The sequence below is a fragment of the Cydia strobilella genome, chromosome 18 (assembly GCF_947568885.1).
Source record: "Cydia strobilella chromosome 18, ilCydStro3.1, whole genome shotgun sequence".
Lineage (NCBI taxonomy): Eukaryota > Metazoa > Arthropoda > Insecta > Lepidoptera > Tortricidae > Cydia > Cydia strobilella.
Window position 1 is genome coordinate 8219903 of NC_086058.1, and position 18901 is coordinate 8238803.

The window sequence follows — 18901 nt, forward strand, 5'->3', positions numbered from 1 at the left end:
TAGCAATATCACTTGCTCCCTCTAAATGCGTCCCTTGGACTGGTCTACGCTGGGCCATCATGTAGAGGGGCCCAAGAGGAGCCATTAAGGTGGGCAACAAATAACCCGACCAATCATTTTGTCGCATTGCATATTCTTAGCATTGCATGTTCGCCTTTACGGACGCACGCGTATAGCTCATCTATAGGATCCTACGATCTATGGTTTTGTTTACTGACGTTACTGTCAGCTCAGCTTCAGCTGTCAATTTGACTTATGAATAATTATGAACCAAATAATAATCACTGTGATGATTAGTTAGATGATACTCCATAAATTAGATAACAAGTAATTACGTAAATTTATTGTTGCTTTAAAAACAATGTCTGTAAATAATAATGAAACAAGTAGTGTAAATGAGTTAGAGGCCAGTGGAACTACAAATACCATTAGTGAGCTACCCGGTAGACCATTTAAGATTACGATGGAAGTGCCTTTATTCTTAACATTAATGGGCATAGCTCTTTCAGGTATTACTAGTTTTTATTTACCAAGCTATCTCGTAGAAACGAAATAAATTAATAAACGTGCGCTTTATTAATAACATTATTTTTCTGTTTATAGGAACTGCTATTAATAACATTCTATTATATCGTACTTGCGTACATACTCTTAATTATAGTAAAGACGAATGTAAAGGATTTCTACTACCAGACAAAACAAATGACACTCGCAAGCTGGAGGAGGAAGTCCAGAAATATGCAACTTTTATTTCAATGGTGAGGACAGTCATAGAGGCACTAGTTCCTGCTGTCCTTTCCCTATTTCTAGGTGTATGGTCTGATACTCATGGCCGGAAACCCTTAGTTGTCTGGCCATTGCTTGGTAAGTAGCATCCAGTTTCCTCAAATATAATATAGCTGCTTTTTCATGAATAGTCTAACCCGTTCGTATAAAAATACCGCAAATCGATGTACAGGTTAGCCGTTTGGCAAACACATACTAGAGGCCAAACTAAAATTTTTGACCCGCAGTTCCTAAAAAAAATTCGCTGGGGGGTGGGGGGGCGGTAAAACATATTTTTTTTGTATGGAAAAAAATATTTTTTTTTCCAAAACCTATTGTATGTGGTATCATACGAAAGGGCTTTTTGAGGCGATTCTAAAAATATATCATATCATTACTAATGTATATGTGGGTATTTGACAACATTAAAAACATATAACGAATTGCTGTCATCCTGAAAGATAATAAACTAATAAAGTATATTTCACTATATTTTAATGTAAATTATTTTTATTTTTTGGAAAGTAAACGAAAGAAAATTTAATATTTTTTGAAATTTCATCAGGGACGTGAACACTCTGTGATTGGTCAACGCTTAGATGATGTCACATGCGGGTAAACGTTCTTGATTGTCTTGAGTGTTTTAACTGTTTTATTTGTATTTAGTTAATTTTAGTTATTGTTCCACAGTTTTCTGATATAATCCGATTTATCCGTATATCTAGTGGCACAATATTCATAAGAATCTCAAAATGGAGCCGAAATGTGTGAAAGCTGATAGCGGCAACCTACCAGACATAGTCGCATTAATGGTTGCACTTTTCTTTAAAGATAATCCGGATTACTATGCTGCGTAACTTAGAAATGTAAAAACAGTTGTGTGAGTATACGTAGAAATTGTTTATTTACGAACATTTCGATTTCGATGATACGAATTCGACGACGATATATATATAGAATTATAGAATTATGACCGCAACCCTCCAACGAAAGAACACTCTAAGCAGTAATTCTAGCGAAACTAAACAACAAAAAACTACACAACAGAAACTTAAACAAAAAAACAATTTCAAAACAAATGAAGAACGCAGAAAAATACTACAAAATGACATTAAAACAGAGAAAACATTGAAAATTTAAATTAAACTGCAGGGAAAGAAAAATGGAGAGAATTGGAGGAGGCCTCCACTCAAAGAGGGGTTCAAATTAAATTAAATTAGTAAATAACATACATAAACTTAACACTAACTACTAGCTATAAGAAAATCACTAACAACACGCAAAAACTTTTAATGTAAAATTGGAAATTTGGAAATAAAGGCTTTTTTATTTATTTTATTTATATATATAGAATACGATGACGAGAATAGTATCTCCATACTGCACTTTAGTTTGAAAGAAAAAGTATGCTACTAACTACCTACTAATGCTGAAAGAGCTATGTTATGAGGTTATGTACGGTTCCCGAGATACAGGCTGCGCCTAGTTTGGGGCCGATGGATATTAGCCTAATTGTAAAATCTAACTTTTTTTTTGTTTAGTTCAACCTGTGATGTCAATTTGTAAAATATTTGGTAAATAAACGGTTTGTATTTGTATGTATAGTAATACATTACATACCTAGATCTTGTTTCGTTAAATAAGAAAATCCGCTGCTTTAATTACCATATTTATTTACAGTTAAATATTACTTACATCGAAGTGGTCTTCACAATACATTTGTATGCGCTAAAATGCTCTTTGGGTCTGTTCGCGGTAGTTTTAAACACATTTTTCTTTTTTTGGGATTCGTTGGAATGGAAACAAACAATTTGTCTGGATTTTTTATAGTCGTACTTGAACATTGGGGTTCGATCAGTAAGGTATATCGTAGCTGGAGGATACAACCTTGATATTTTGTGTCAATAACTAAACAAATTATACCAACTGATGAAAAGGCGCAGTTAAAGGGTTAAAGAGGTATTTCCCGTTCGATATATGGATATTACGTATCATTTTATGATTAATATGTACCGTATCTGCAGTATAGTTCCATAAGTCTCGTGAAATAGGTATTGAAGTAGAACTGTGTCACACACGTGTCACATTCTAAAATTGAAAAATTAAAAAAAAATGTTAATGATATTATTTTTAAAATTGCTTTCTTGGGTTTAGACATGAGGATATCACGTATCATTTGTGGTATATTGTACAAAAAAAAATCAGCCATAACGTGTCTGGAGGAGCCTAAACTTGGTATGTTTCGAAAATTCTTTTTGTATTAATTAAAAAATAATGCCCGAGATGTAATGATGTGATATATTTTTAGAATCACCTCAAAAAGCCCTTTCGTATGATGCCACACTCGATAGGTTTTGGAAAAAAAAAGTTTCCATACAAAAAATAGTGTTTTACCACCCCCCCCAGCGAAATTTTTTTAGGAACTGCGGGTCAAAAAATTTGTTTTGTCCTCTAGTATGTGTGTGCCAAACGGCTAACCTGTACATCGATTTGCGGTATTCCTTTGAAATTGGGGTCGAGCGGCTTCCGCTAGAAATTTTATAATATACTAGCAACACTAATATGGTTCAAACTGCTGGATGGAAGAATGAAAGTATCCATCATATCCATGTGCCTATTTCCAGGCTAAGAATGAAATTTTATATAACTGCTAATACTGCCAAGTGTGTCTCCAAGCTTAATCTTACATTAACATGACAGTGACACACAGCAAGGATTCATTAAGACCACACACACCCATTTTATTATCCCCTCGGGCGGCAAGCTACCTCGAATGGGACGCTCTCTGACAACCGCGCGTGCGGCGGGCCGCCATTTTTAATATGGAAAACACGCCGCATTGCGGCTGCGCGCCGCGCGGCGCGAAAATTTAAAATATTGCTTTGCCGCTCGAGGGGTTATGGCATAAGTGTATCCAGTTGATATGCCACTTGCCCCTGTTATGTGATATAAAATAGTACATTTTACAACTAGTGTGAAAAGAATGTCTTTTTACCACTAGTACCGAGGTATCTTGCCACGAGCTGAAAGCGAGTGGCAAGACTCGGTACGAGTGGTAAAAAGACATTTCACACGTGTTGTAAACGACGTTTTTTAATACAATTGCGAAAAAATAATAAATTAATATATCATTAGTAGAATCATACCACCAAACCAAACCAAAACCAAAAGTACCTATACAGCTAAGATACGCGAGCTGCTGCAGCCCGCGATACCTTCATACTCGTGCGCGCCCCGGCCGCGGCCGCCGCGGGCCCGGCGCGGGTTGGTCAACGACACCTCCTCATAACTCATGAGGCCCTGGTACCTGCTCCGCGCTAAATTCAATTTTAACTGCGTTTCGAAAGTATATAGTTTGGAACTAAAAAGTAAAAAGCACTAGTTCGAGAAATTGAGCTTCTCGCACGCTACGCAGCCACAAAAAGTACCACTTTTTGAGCAACTGTATTAAAAAGTAATATAAAACAAAACAACGGTAGAGCCTTGGAGTAATGTTGTTGAATCATCAATCCAGTTTTAGCCATGTTAGAGCAATTTGATGTTAATATGGTGTAGATTGTGGATTTTTTCTTTGTTTGGAATCTAGATCTCCTTTAAAAATATAGATCCAGATTGTAAACTGTATATTGTATCTATAAATAAATATACAAGTAAATGTGGCTTAACTAATTTGTTCTGGGGTTTATAATAGCGTTTGGAGGGTGAATTGTATAGACATGAATATAATCTTGATATTCTGTGTGGCTTGCACACATCTACTAGTTTAATACTAACAAATCTTAGTCAAATATGACATTTTGAAAACTGAAGCCCTTGGGATGAACACAGGCTATACTTGATTTACTGAATAACACCTGCTTTGGGAGATATAGGTGCTGGCAAACTTCTTGAACTTGCCTGTAAGTCCCAAGACAGAGACGGAAATACAGTACAACAGTGTAACAACTAGAAAAAGAAGATGGCCATTGGCACGCTGCTCCGACAAGGGGCAACTGGGTATGGGAGGCCCAAGATCGAGAGAGGTGGAAAATTCTGGAAGAGGCTATATCTCTTGAGAGGGTTCTGGTGTAGCTTATTTTTTACATATAAATTAGGTTTAATCCTAATTTAGGTTGGTTTATATTTGTGTTCTGTTACCCAGAAATAAAAGGCGTTTTTATTTTATTTTAGTGTAATAACAACAGTGTACTGTATATAAATTATAAACTGTAATAGTTAACATACACTATAGAAAAAGTGACCAAGTCCACTGGTGGGCCGAGGCGGGAATCGAACCCGCGTCTTCAGCTTACGTGGCTAACGTCCTGACCACTAGACCACCCGGCCATGGAGGTACCCGTCACAAATTCTCTGGTGTATACTATCTTTGAAAGGCTAGGCGCCTTTAAAAACACAAATCAAAAAATATTTCATAAAATAATTTGATTTGTTCCCTAGTTGAACAGTGTACTGTATTTATTTATTTATATATTATATTTATTTAAGCCTTTATTTTTCCTTAAATAGTTTTACATAGTAAAAGTTTTCTAATATTATTGTTTTTCATTTTTACTAAATTAAGGACCCCTGTCGGGTATAGGCCTCCTCCATACTGGTACGGTACTGTATTTATTTTGATGTATTTCCATCTCTCATCATCTCATCTTCTTCGCATTGTCCCAGGTTTTTACCACCGGGAGAACAGCTAACGAGGCATGGCTCTTTGCCGTTAACTATATAATCCCAAGAATTGGTGTGGACACTAGTTTTTACGAATATATAAATAATATTTCCATCTCTGTCGTACAAATAATGATAGGATTAAAAAAAACTTACAGGCAAGGGTCAGTTGTTCAAAAAGTTTGACGGCACCAATAATATGGTCTGGTCTTCCTATGTTGTCCAAATCTGATTTGTCAGGGTATGTGTGATAATAATACATAATGATAGGATTAAACGAACTTACCTGAAGTGAAGTTCAATCCTGATTATATGAAGTATTTAGTCCTGGATAATTTTAACAGTGTAGTAGTCTCGATCGCTGGCCAATCTGACGCGAATTTAGAGTCGCCGAGATGAAAGAAAAAATTACCAACTGTCACGATGACATTCATATAGTTTAGAGTATTCATGCACTAAATGGGAAGTAACCATGGATTCATGGTTACTCGAGGAGGGTGGGGATACCCCTTATCCAGGACTAAATACTTCATATAATCAGGATTGAACTTCACTTCAGGTAAGTTCGTTTAATCCTATCATTATATTCGTATTTAGTCCTGGATAATTTTAACAGTGTAGATGTTTAGAGAAGATAATTAAATAATTTGTAAAAATAAATGTCTCAAAAATCTACAAGCACTTGTATTTTTGGCAAGAATATGTATATATTATCTATCATGGAAACCTATACCTATCTCTATATTCCATAAAAAAATTAAAATTAAGGCTAAATAAACAAGTTGCTATGAGAAATCTCAAAATATCAAAATCGGCTTTTGAGTTTCCTGGCAAAAAGCAGAGAAATTTAAAAAAAAATTCTCCGACCAATTACATGAGAATTACCAATAATAAAATTAGGTTTTGAACATATACTACTTTAATGGGTACATACTCTGAGAATCAGAGATTTATTTACTGCGTTCAAAGTTTTGACATGTAAAGATAAGAGTTTTGAGTTTTGATGTAAAGATAATTCATATCTAACAAGAGCAGCAGACAGTAACAGAGTAGTTATCTGGAGCATCCCTTTATGCTTAAAACATTATGTTCACTGGTGAGACCTACCCATATACTATGATCTTTATCTTGACCAATGTGAGACATCATAATTAGAAAATGTAAAGAAAATATGTAATAATGTACCTATATTGCGGTATATAAATATAAAGCCTCCATAAAAGAAAGAAGACATGAGAACTGTCAAAGATAAAGATAAGATATTTATTCGTTACTATTTATCTACCCTTTATTTTCTTGTTGCTTGTCTAAGACACATCAGACAAGGTTTTAAGACATTTTGATGCTATAGTTTTCTCTTATATTATATTTGTTTATTCCAATAAATACATATTTCATTTCATTTATTTATTCATAAACAATAATAAATTGAGTCTAGACAGTCATATTTTCGGGGCATCACCCAGTAAAGGAAAAACGTGGCGTGGCAGTCTTTATTATTAATTTTTCTTCTCTAAAGATTTTAAAGAGTATTGCTGTTTTAAATAAACATAAAAATAAAAGGAACTGTATTATTTGTTGAAACATGAAATATCTAAGACTGTAATTTTACTTTCAAAATCTCAAGTTGATTTATTATTTGTAACATACACCCTTAAGAAGACACTCATTGCTTCACATTCACGCAATTAAGCGTAATAGATTGTATCATGTCCATATTTTAAAGTCTGAATACCACTCTTCTTTTCCCAGACCTGGTGTATCTTGGGAGATTAGGACATGCTTGGAGTTGTTTAAACAACTTTCAACAATAGTACTAATAAATGTACATAGTGATTAAACATTAGATAGCTTATGTTGAAAGGGATTTAAGCACCCTTATTTAAAAAGTTGTTAAGTAACCACTTAACTAAGCTAAGTAAGTAATAGTCACTTACTATGCTATAAGGGGTAATATAAATAATACATCCTACACTTAAAATATTCTAAATTGCTTCCCTATCTAAAACAAGTTTCACATTGTCTTTTAATATATTTTATTTAATGTCTATATACATCTAGGAATATAAAAAGGTGATGCTGTTAGAGATAAAGAATCATATCTTTCAATTATTTGTTCTAGTATTTCTCAACCACTACCTACTGAATCTGACAAAAGATTCTAAATGAGTTAGTAAGTAAGCAATTTGAACCGAAACAACCTATAATTTGGTTCAGATAATATAAATTCTTATTATATTGAAAATGTGTGAAATTACCACCACATATGTATGTGGATCGGTCTGTGGCGTTTCCTGCATAATTCCATAATAAAAGCCATGAATCAATTACAACAAGCATTAGCCTTGAGAATCCGAAATACAATGAAAAACAGAAAATGACTATTCTCATTACATATCATAATTATGAGTTATTATGAACAGAAAGTTTGTCTCAAATGCTCTGTTAAATGCCACAAATAACTTCATAGATCAGTTTGGACAGTCTTACTGCTAAAAGGTCTTTCCAACTTCTGTTTGATCTATACTGAACATATTCATACAGAAAGTATATAAAAAACGATATAAATGAAATGCAACAATATGATTTGTTGTGAATTTTATTGTATTTGTGAAATTATTTCAATTCACTACTGATTATATAAATATAATTGATTAATTATATCATTACAAATAAAATAAAAATATATAGGAATTGCTCATTATGGCATAAAGCATATTTTTCTTTTTGGAATCCAATTCTTTTTTCCATCTCAGCTCTATTATCGATAATTGTCTTCATCAGGTCCATCATCATCATCATCCCCCAACCGTTTAAAGTAATTTTACAGTACCAAGAGGTATCAAACATTCGAACACTTTGGATAAGAATCTTTTTAGTACATACCTAACTAATAATGTTGTTTTATTTAATGTCTTAGGCTTAAAGTTAGTAGACCCTTCAAAACCAAACAATACCATGTAACGGGGACACTAATGTTTAAATGTTGGGAAATGTGATATGACTATTGCATAATACCTATAAACCTACATTATTATCTACCTACCTACCTACTTATATAACCTACCTACCTATTTAATATTACTTACATATCCATTAAATTTCTATTTCCTTATCACAAATGTATCGAAATCTGAGCTCGTGCTAAATTGAACCCTACCATTTTGTGAAAGGGTTCCAAGCAATTGTAGGAAAAATGTTGCCACAATTTGCCTTGCCTTTATAAATATAAAAGGCCCAAAAGTTTGGTAAATAATTTAAATAAATGAGAGTTTGGAGCTTTGGACTTGCTCAGAATTTATAATTTATTGATATTAGACATCCATCCAATGGCTGACTGATTAAAATTTTCTATGTATAGTCTTTGGTATTGTAAGTACCCTTGTTCACCTACAGTTTTGTATTTTATACAACTTACTGTTCATTATCTGTAATTTGAAGGAGGAATAAACTCTTGATTTAATTCAATATATAATTCATATTTCTGAAGGAAATGGAAATTATGTCATGTTTGATTATTTTCATCAAAGGCAATTGGGCTTTGAGAACCTAAAAATTTTAATGCACAACTGACTGGGCTATCCGGGAACATATCAAGAATAAGAATAAGAAATATTATCATAATTTGTTGTGATATTTATATTTCTTGTGAGAGTGGCTAAAATAAATTAGTATTTATATTTATAATTGAATTGAATTGAGTAACCCTTAAAGGGTTATTTTTCCTTATGATATTAGAAGGAATGTATTAGTCAACATGTATGGCAATTTACCAATCTGCCTGCAAAAGGAAAAACATTCCGTTCTAACAATATGATATTATGAAATTTATGAAACAAGCTTAAGCTATAGGAAGCTTGTAAGAAGTGTTAATGAAAATAGTATATGCCATGAACCCCCAGATTTGATCTTCATAATAAGGCAGCTGTCTGGATCTTGTCCTTATAAAGGCTGATAGCATTCTTTTGCATATTAGTATAATATGAGTAGGTATGAAGACTATGAAGTGCACTACTGAGTCACTTATTTATTTACTGACTGCCTCTCTTCTGGATAAGGCTACAGAATTTTTGATTAGCAAAGGAATAATAAAAATGACATGCCTCAAAAGGGTTCAGCATATATTATAAGTGTTTGGTACAGACCTTAATCCAAATATTTTATTCCAGCAGCTTCCAGAATAATGTTATTATTTGTAAACAATAAGTCAGCACTTAATTAGCATACAATACTAGAATAAGCTAGTTGATATTTATGTACATGACACAGGACCCCGTCCATGACTGTGACAAGATGCGCTAAATTTGATCCAGATATTTGGGTTTCTTGTTAGGTCAATCTCAGCTGCTAATGTCATTATAAGAAATTAATTAGCTATTAAAAGACATTTCGTGTATTATCATCCCACGGATGACGTGTTTCTGGTCATATATTTAATTCCATTTTATTATTGAATATTCGGTTCTCTTACTTGTCCCACGGACGAAGGGCTTCTTGCTATGCAATGAGCATAGTAATTGAAGTCATTTTAAAAAGATCTGACCCTCGTTCCACGAACGAGGCACAATGTCGCCACGCGACATGTGGATATTTTTAAGCCAACATCTCCCAGAATGTCCCACGGACAAAGATAACATAACACCATGTCGCCACGCGACATATGGGTATTTTCAAGTCAACCCTTAAACAATGTCCAACAAGGACATAGACAAACTCGTCACACGAGAATGTATAAGAACTAGATACAAAATTGTATAGGTATTTTATAATAAAGTGAGGATAAGTACATAAACTATTGTATCACACCTCCAAGTTTCCCCACGGGAACACTTTTAGCACCTTATAGTAGCAAGAATTTGGAAAATGAAGACTGCTTCAATTATCTCCTGATGATAATGTACTTACGTTCCGATATTTTATAACTTTCACTTTCCATGTGCACTTTGCACCGCATATCGTCTTTTTAGGTATAACTGCATTGATTATTACGGGAAAACTAAGAATTACTCAATAAAACATAAATTGTTCATAAAGCGACATGTGCGTTATATGGCGCGCGAAAAAGATATGAATGTCATCGTGACAGTTGGTAATTTTTTCTTTCATCTCGGCGACTCTAAATTCGCGTCAGATTGGCCAGCGATCGAGACTACTACACTGTTAAAATTATCCAGGACTAAATACGAATATAATATACATATGTATATGTTATTTTAAGGCTCAATGTATGGTTGTAATAATCGAAGAGTTCACAAATTTTTGGCAAGGAAGGAATGAACCACAACACATTATGAATGCGAGAAAAACTACCTATTTCTATTTTGACTTTGATATACTTGTGCTAGCTATATGTAACTGATAAGGGCCAACTGTTGGCACTTGACAGAAAAACTTTGGACAGGATAATCAATCATGACACTTAATAGTATGCAGTTACAGTTGCAATTTCCATACCTGCTACCTGTTCTTGCTTACTATTGTTAGTAGTGATTCATCAAACATTCTACAAGTGGACACCCTTTGCCGTTAACACATTCACCGCCAAGAACACGCTATGTGTGTTAATTTTGTATTGAAAATTGGGCGCTTGGTACTGAGTGTTAATAGGTTGATATACACAGAACGAGCCGTATTGCGAGTTGCGCCCTGCTATGCCTGGGGCGCTGCATGTGTATAACAGTATATGGCATATACGAGTAGGTACGCTACGGCTTAAATACCTACGTCCGACGATAACGCTTGCGAGGCCATCTGCCTCAAGCGAGGTACATCCTCTCAGACCGAGCTGCTTCGCGAGGTAATATTACTAATATTAGGTTTGACAGACATACTATATTATATGTACTTTATGAAATACAAACTACTTGTACTTTGTGGGCGTGTTTGCCGCTCCCGTATTGGCCTGCACAGCCATGGAAAATGTTGTCGCCCTTCCTGACACTGTTTCTATAGTCTGCAATTGACTTTAAGGCCATTGATTGATGAAATACAAAACACACAAAATATGCTAAAATACTTTATTTTAAACTGAAACTAGAACAAGCAAAAAACCTTATGCGTAAAGCCTTATGCGTCATTACTGGGATTGCAACTCTAATGTAATACAATTAAGGTTTATTTTTGTTTATCGCCGAATAATCTCTGCTAGGCGGTTGCCTCTAATTCAGTGAATTTTCTTAATTTTATTCCAACTAAAATTGTTTCTAGGCTTAACGGTGACATCAATGTTGGCAGTGGTGTACAGTATGTTGGATGCTTATGGCCCGTGGTGGTTCATATTGGTGGTGCTTCCATTTTCCTTCACAGGAGGATTCACTGTGTTGATAACCGGAGCATATTGTTATATCAGTGACATTACTACGACAGACAAGAGATCACTTAGGTAAACAAGATTAGTAAAGGCTGTTCTATCATGGTAAAATCCATTGAGGCACACGCCGCGCACGCCAATAGTGCCATTCTTTCGATTTTCGAAGTATATCTGGTCTATTCGGGATCCATCCCAACCTAGGGGTGACGGTTTCCACAGTCCACATGACAAAACTGCCAAATTTCATTAAAATTGGTTTAAAACGTACCAAGTAGACAGATCCTTTCGCATTTATAATATTAGACTTACGGATATATTATATGTGCGGCGTTGGCGTGTGCCGCAGTGGACTACTGTACACGTACCTAACGTTGGTTTTGGGATCATTTGCCAGTAGTTTGGGCATGTGCATATGCCTGTATGTTTATCTTCATTCTAAAAGCAGTGTATGCAAGTTTTATTTAATGCAATAACTGTGCACTAATAGCTATTAGAAAGAACATTAACATCTTACTATAGGTATCTATAGGTCTACCACACTTGTCTCATGCAGGCGGTTGCGAAAGATGTTTTTAACTCAAGCTGGATCTCTTGTCCAAGTCATTTTGAATGATGAAGAATTTAATGTTAAATATGTTCTATCGTTGATGTCGGTACACTCGATACGTTGGAATAGCTAACGTAGAGGCTCCAGTGCCCGACACAGCTCCAATAATCGACATTTTCATTCATAATGTCATAGCAATAAAGTTGACAGCAAGGTGTCGAATATTGGGTCTTAACATGTCGATTATTGGGGTGTTTACGCTACGTTGTTTCTGTCTTTCAGGGTGATTTCTTAGTAATTGGAACGCTGTGTTTTCCATTCCCTAAATAGCTGTTGAGCTACTGTAAAGAGAAAAACCCCGCAGCTAGAGATACACAAGCTGATCAACGTCACGTGGTAAGGTCAATATTTCGCGCCTCAATAGAATGGCTTTGACAACGACAGGATATCCAGTTTGGAACACAGTTCTTGGGCTTATCATTTTCCTGCTCTGAAATATTACTCCGCACTTGTTGTGTGAAGGAAAAGGAACTAGAAGGAAGGAAGGTAAGGTGTGGTTTTCGGTGAAGGAAAACATCGTGAAGAAACCTGCACAATATACTTATACACACAAAAATAGTACGACGATACGAGATAAAACAGTACTGAAATCTAGCGTGAGGACTTTAATAATCGATTTCCTAATGTACCATCATGAGAGGAGGCCTGTGCCCAGCAGTAGATGATATCGTCAGCTGACAACTAAAACTCCCTAATTACTACCACAAGTTCATAGCCATATTGAACCGTAAGGTTGTTTTTTTTGCAATTAGTAAATTTTGATTATCACCTGACAATATAGCTTGGCGTTTTGGTATTGTGTGTTAATAATGGTGGGTTTAATATTTTCATAGTCTCAGCTCTTTATTTACCTTTCAGAATGACAGTGGTGGAGGCTGCGATATCAGCCGGGAGCATCGTAGGTTCTATACTGAGTTCCTATCTCCTCGGCTACGTGGGCAATGTGTACTTACTACTTATCGTAACGGCTCTGTATGTAGCTGCGTACGCTTTCACAAATGTCTGTTTAATAGAGTCTTTAACAGGAGCAATACAGGTATTTGGAAATGTTTTGTATTTTTTATAAGAATATTGTTTACTTTCTTTTTAACGATTGCCTGTTTCAAATTAAGAGTCAAGACTATGTTCTGGTAAGGATTAGATTATCTTTAAATTGCGCCATGTTTTAGATCCATTGGCAATAAAATCGTTTTTTAGGGTTCCGTACACAAAGGGTGAAAACGGGACCCTATTACTAAGACTCCGCTGTCCGTCTGTCTGTCACCAGGCTGTATCTCATGAACCGTGATAGCTAGTCTAGACAGCTGAAATGTTCACAGAAGATGTCGGTATTTCTGTTGCCGCTATAACAACAAATACTAAAAAGTACGGAACCCTCGGTGGGCGAGTCCGACTCGCACTTGTCCGGTTTTTATTTAAATACTTAAGTAACTATGACCTATATTAGATAGGTATTTCTTTCTTAAATAATGATTTGATTTCAGGGAGGACTATGCTCTGTCCTAGATTTTCTTCTAGTCAAAGAAATGGTGACCGAATGCTTTAAGCGCCGACCAAACAACGGAAGAGCTAAGATTTTCCTTCTCACACTAGCAAATACTTTAACAATTTTTATACTCTACGGGGCGTCTAGCTTAGATTACCTGTATACAAGAGAGAAGCTACATTGGGCGATGAAGGAATATACTCTGTTTACTGCGGCAAATACTTTAATAGCCTTCTTGGGATCTATTTTGGGAATATACATTTTTCAACGCGCTCTTGGCTTGGGTGATGTGCCGCTGGCAATCGTGTCGTTTATTTCTTCGGTGGCTGATTGCTTAATAAAGACGTTTGCAGTGACTACATGGCACATGTATCGTAAGTATTTCAATAGTTTAAATTACTAATTTAGTGTACGCGCTGGCCGCGCCTTTACTTGCTCTAAACACAAGAAAAGCATACACACAAATCGTCACACAGATCGCGTGGGTTATTTGCGTGTGGCTCGCGCTGGTATATATGGTCAAGTTACTGGTCCCGTACACTTTTGTATACCGTTGCTTACGTAATGCATATAATCTGTGCAAGTTCCTCAACAAGCGCAAGCTACATGCTCCGTGTGGAAGCACCATGAGCTCAAGGAGAAAGCGATTGATATGTATTTTGGTTCCCTTCGGCATTAATTATCGGATTACTCACATAAAAAGGAACCATCATTGAGATTGAACTATAGCGCCTTGGACTTCATTGTGTTGATGTGGCCCTTTAGCACAGATTTGACTTGTCAACTTAAATCAGACCTTTAATTTAGTCAATTTAAGTCAGGTTCAATAAAACATTTATCTTTTCAGTTACATCAGTGTCTTTCATCAGAGTCATATCGGCTCCGCTGATACGATCTTTCTTGTCAAAAATGGTGCCGCTAGAAGACATAGCAAAGGTGTTCGCGCTTCTCTGCACTATGGAGTCGGTGTGCCCGATAATAGCGCCGTTGATATATAATACACTCTATAATTTTACAATACACGATTTTCCGGGCGCTTTTTATGTATTGAGCGCCGCCATTAATGCAGTGTGCGTTGTTATGCTGGGGTGAGTTGAATTTAATTGATTATTTATTTATAAGATTTAAACGTTAAATGAATTATAACCTTTGCAACCACACAATAAAGGCAGTATGTAACAATTCATATCCTTGATTCGAAATAAAATGTTCATTGTAGATGGCGTCATATCGCCGTTTTTAGTCGCATTTTATTTCTATGGCGCCATCTATGTCGAATCTCCTAATTCCATTTTCACTGGTTCTTTTACTTGTGTGATTAACAAAGTTTTTACGAAATTAATATTTATATTTTTGTATTGTTTTAGGTTCGTCATGTACTATGAATCAGATTCAACACCATACCAACCATTACAGGTTTCGCTGTAAAATATTAGGTATACTTCACATATTATCACCACAGAATGTTGGCATCTTGCGAGTAGCTTCAGAAACCAACCCTGGATGGATTGGCATTGTCTACTTTATTATTGGTGACTGAAAGAAAATTACAGAAGTATATACTATGGAAGTCTGACAAGAACTCAAAAATGACCCCACATGTATTTTGCCGCGAGCGACTCAACTGATATAAGTACTACTCGCAGTTTAACAACTCATATATTTTTGACATAAGTATACTATTTTATTTTAGCCAAGATTAGCGGGAAATTGTGCATTGGGTAATATTCAAAGCTACGGGCGGGGTATATTTATGGAAAAGGGATAAATGTCAGTGATACCGTGTCAGTCATGAGGACCGTTTTTTCAAGACACAATTTTAATCATAATCATTTATTGCACCATGGTAAAAACAAGTTATTACAAAATAGTAGTATCTAATGGACCCTAAAAGGGTATGGCAAACATTTCCTTAAATTAACTAGCTTTATAATTTTAAGAGATCAAAATTATCTTTACTTAACAAAACTATCAGTGTCAAAATCGGTGACTGAATAATATGCTTTTTCAGTAAGAACGATTTCAACTTCTTTGCATACATCGTGTCCCTTTCCTCTGCTTTTAAGTAATTTATTGTACTAAGAGTTTCGTCTATATCACGTCTATATATATTCCGTCGCTGCAGACTGATTAACGGAGCGTTGCTAGCGTTTTATAAAAATACATACAAGTACATATAGGTACGTTCTAATATAACGTCAGGTGACGACCAAAACTCAGTAACTACTAAAAAATAATTAAACAATTGTTCACTATGGCTATGAACTTGTGGTGGTAATTAATGAGTTTTAGGTGTCATCTGACGAATAAGCTAATATATTTTTACACCGGACGTGGGATGACGGTACAAATAACTGTGATAACATTGTGAGACCTATGCCAGCGTTTATTTAATAAATCTAACAATACCTATAACATTATAACCTTACATTTTGAATGAATTTGTAACAATACGTTATAATGCTATATATATCGTGAAACTGTCCATTTTCTTGGAGGGTATGCCCCTTGAAAACTCATAGACAGATATGTACATATAACGAATAAAAAGTACAGCTCTATACATATAAAGGACCCCGCAGCAAACATAGGGAAAAAGTGGTTTCAGTCAAATCTCACAAAATTTATGTATGATGGTTTGCGGTTTGATTACTATTTACTAACGGTTTACGCAGTCTTCATTTGCTTATAATAGTACGAGTTGATAAACTTTTAATGGGTTGCGGCATTTTCCCATTCAAAATTGGACAGTTACGTGGTATATATATCAATATACCGCGGCATATATGTAGCAAAAAAAAATCACAGGTTCAAAACATTTTCGTTTTGTAAAACCAGTGTTTAATTATCACTATATTGAACAAATTGTTGTTAACCAAAGTGAAAATCAGTGATAAAATTGCCATTGGGTTGACACCCCCATGCAGCGGCGCGTTAAACATACTCATTTGGCCTGTTTTTAGGGTTCCGTACCCAAAGGGCAAAAACGGGACCCTATTACTAAGAGAGAAGAAAAGATCCGCTGTCCGTCTGTCTGTCACCAGGCTGTACCTCATGAACCGTAATAGCTAGACAGTTGAAATTTTTACAGATGATTTATTTCTGTTGTCGCTATAACAACAAATACTAAAAACAGAATAAAATAAATATTTAAGGTGGTTCGATTTTCATACACAATTCAGTCGGCTTTAGTTAAGGCACTACATACTATTACTACACAAATATTTGCTCATTTATCTACTTTCGAATATTCGTTTGCGCTAAATGAATAGAAAAACTTTGTTTCATACAGAAATCATACATAAATCAACGTAATCTTTTCATCAATTTTACGTATGTGTGTGTCACAAATGTCGTGTACAAATACGTTGCGTGCGGCGTTGCCGTTCTATGACGTTGGCGACGTTGCCTGGCCGACCTAGCAGGATTTGCAGTGCCGTCATGTTTAGTGCATTTTTTGTTGACAGTGTTGACACTGACACATAGGGTCATGTTTATTGTGACTTATCAATTTGTTTGTGTAAATTGAAAATGATAGCAACGTCTAAATCAAGTTACAAAAATCATCGGTATTCTGGTCCGCGAAAATCCAGGAAAATTCAGACTCAATTGAAGCGGAATTCATGATGGTGAAGTTTCGTAAGGTACAGTTTCACTCCTTCATTTTATTTTACATTGTAATTTTCTCGTGCCGATCTTTTTAGAAAATAATTCTCACTTCTTCCGTAATGGTAGGATAATAAGCAGTGAACAATACCTATATAATGTAATTATTACTGTTTTGGTTGCCCAATAGTCAATGTGTCACTAACTCTAGGTTTTTTTAGGTATTGTGTAAAATGAAGAGGCATTCTTGGAAATAAAATGTTTTCCCCTCACTAGCTCGGAAAGTTGTCGTTTATCCTTCAATACAAGCGGGGAAAAACGCGTTTTATCCACTAGTGGGGAAAGTAATTTGACCTTGGAGCGTGTTAAAGTAGCTTGACAGATAACAAAACGTAAAACGCTCATGATAATGGTTCGTTCGATATTAATTATCATTATAAATGGTTTGAGAATCTAATAAAAAATACCAAATTTAGCTTTATTTAATGATTTTAAGTCATAAACCTTAAAATTCCATAAGAAACGTTTGTTTTTTTATAATGATGTTAAATATAATTCTGAACGCACAAGTTGAGTCGATGCCATTTCAAAACGCATCGTTGACATTTCATACATCAGAAATGTCAACATTGTCAACAATTTTTTTACTTAAAACCTTTTCTCACCGACTCGCGTAAAAATACACAACTTCCAGAGTTTGTTATAATATCGTAAAGAAATGAGTGATTCCAGTGATGACGGTGATCTAACGCCTGTGGATGTTGCACTTTCCTCGCTATAGTGAGGTGAAAAGTTTTGTGTTACACACGGGCGCAAATGTATTTTACTTCTCGTGTGTTGAAACACTCGCTACGCTCAGGATTCTATTTTAGAACCACTCTCTTCGCTCGTGGTTTACCTATAGAATCCTTTCGCTTGCTCGTGTTTCAATTCTACACTCGCGGGTAAAATACAACTTTGCACCCTTGTATAACAAATAACTATTTCCCCTCATTAGCTCGGAAAGCCGTCTTTTATCCTTGAAAACAAGCGGGGAAACACGCATTTTATCCACTAGTGGAGAAAGTAATTTGACTTTGGAGCGTGTTCAAGACGTTCAAGTAGCTTTTGACGGATAACAAAACGTAAAACGCTTATAATAATGGTTCGTTCGATATTCATTATCATTAAATAAATGGTTTGAGAATTTAATAAAAAAAATACCAAATTTAGCTTTTTTTAATGATTTTAAGTCATAAACCTTAAAATTCCATAAGAAACATTTGTTTTTTATAATGACAAAGAAAAAACGTGCCTCGAAAATCAAGAAAATTTGATTCTCGTTCAGAGGGCGCTACTAGCTTTGGCCTACTGTCGTATAGATGGCGTTGACGGTTTCGTTTGTTATTTAACAATTTTAACGCATATCCGTGAAAAAACATGGGTTAAAAATCATAAAAATAATTAATGCAAATAAAAAAAATAATTT

At 35.2% G+C, this 18901-nt stretch overlaps 1 protein-coding gene across 1 annotated transcript; it reads left to right on the forward strand.

Moving 5' to 3' along the window:
• Positions 1 to 289: 289 nt before the first annotated feature.
• Positions 290 to 15848, forward strand: LOC134749386 (probable peptidoglycan muropeptide transporter SLC46). The gene is made up of 7 exons (XM_063684306.1): positions 290 to 509; positions 604 to 864; positions 11632 to 11806; positions 13200 to 13377; positions 13826 to 14201; positions 14675 to 14915; positions 15195 to 15848. The coding sequence occupies exons 1-7, from the start codon at positions 362 to 364 to the stop codon at positions 15253 to 15255; spliced, it is 1440 nt and encodes a 479-aa protein (XP_063540376.1). The 5' UTR covers positions 290 to 361; the 3' UTR covers positions 15256 to 15848.
• Positions 15849 to 18901: the final 3053 nt, after the last annotated feature.

Coding starts and splice junctions, on each gene's coding strand:
- LOC134749386 (XM_063684306.1), top strand. CDS start 362: ATGTCTGTAAATAATAATGAAACAAGTAGTGTAAATGAGTTAGAGGCC. Junction 510..603: donor AATGGGCATAGCTCTTTCAG/GTATTACTAGTT, acceptor TTCTGTTTATAG/GAACTGCTATTAATAACATT. Junction 14,202..14,674: donor GACTACATGGCACATGTATC/GTAAGTATTTCA, acceptor TTATCTTTTCAG/TTACATCAGTGTCTTTCATC.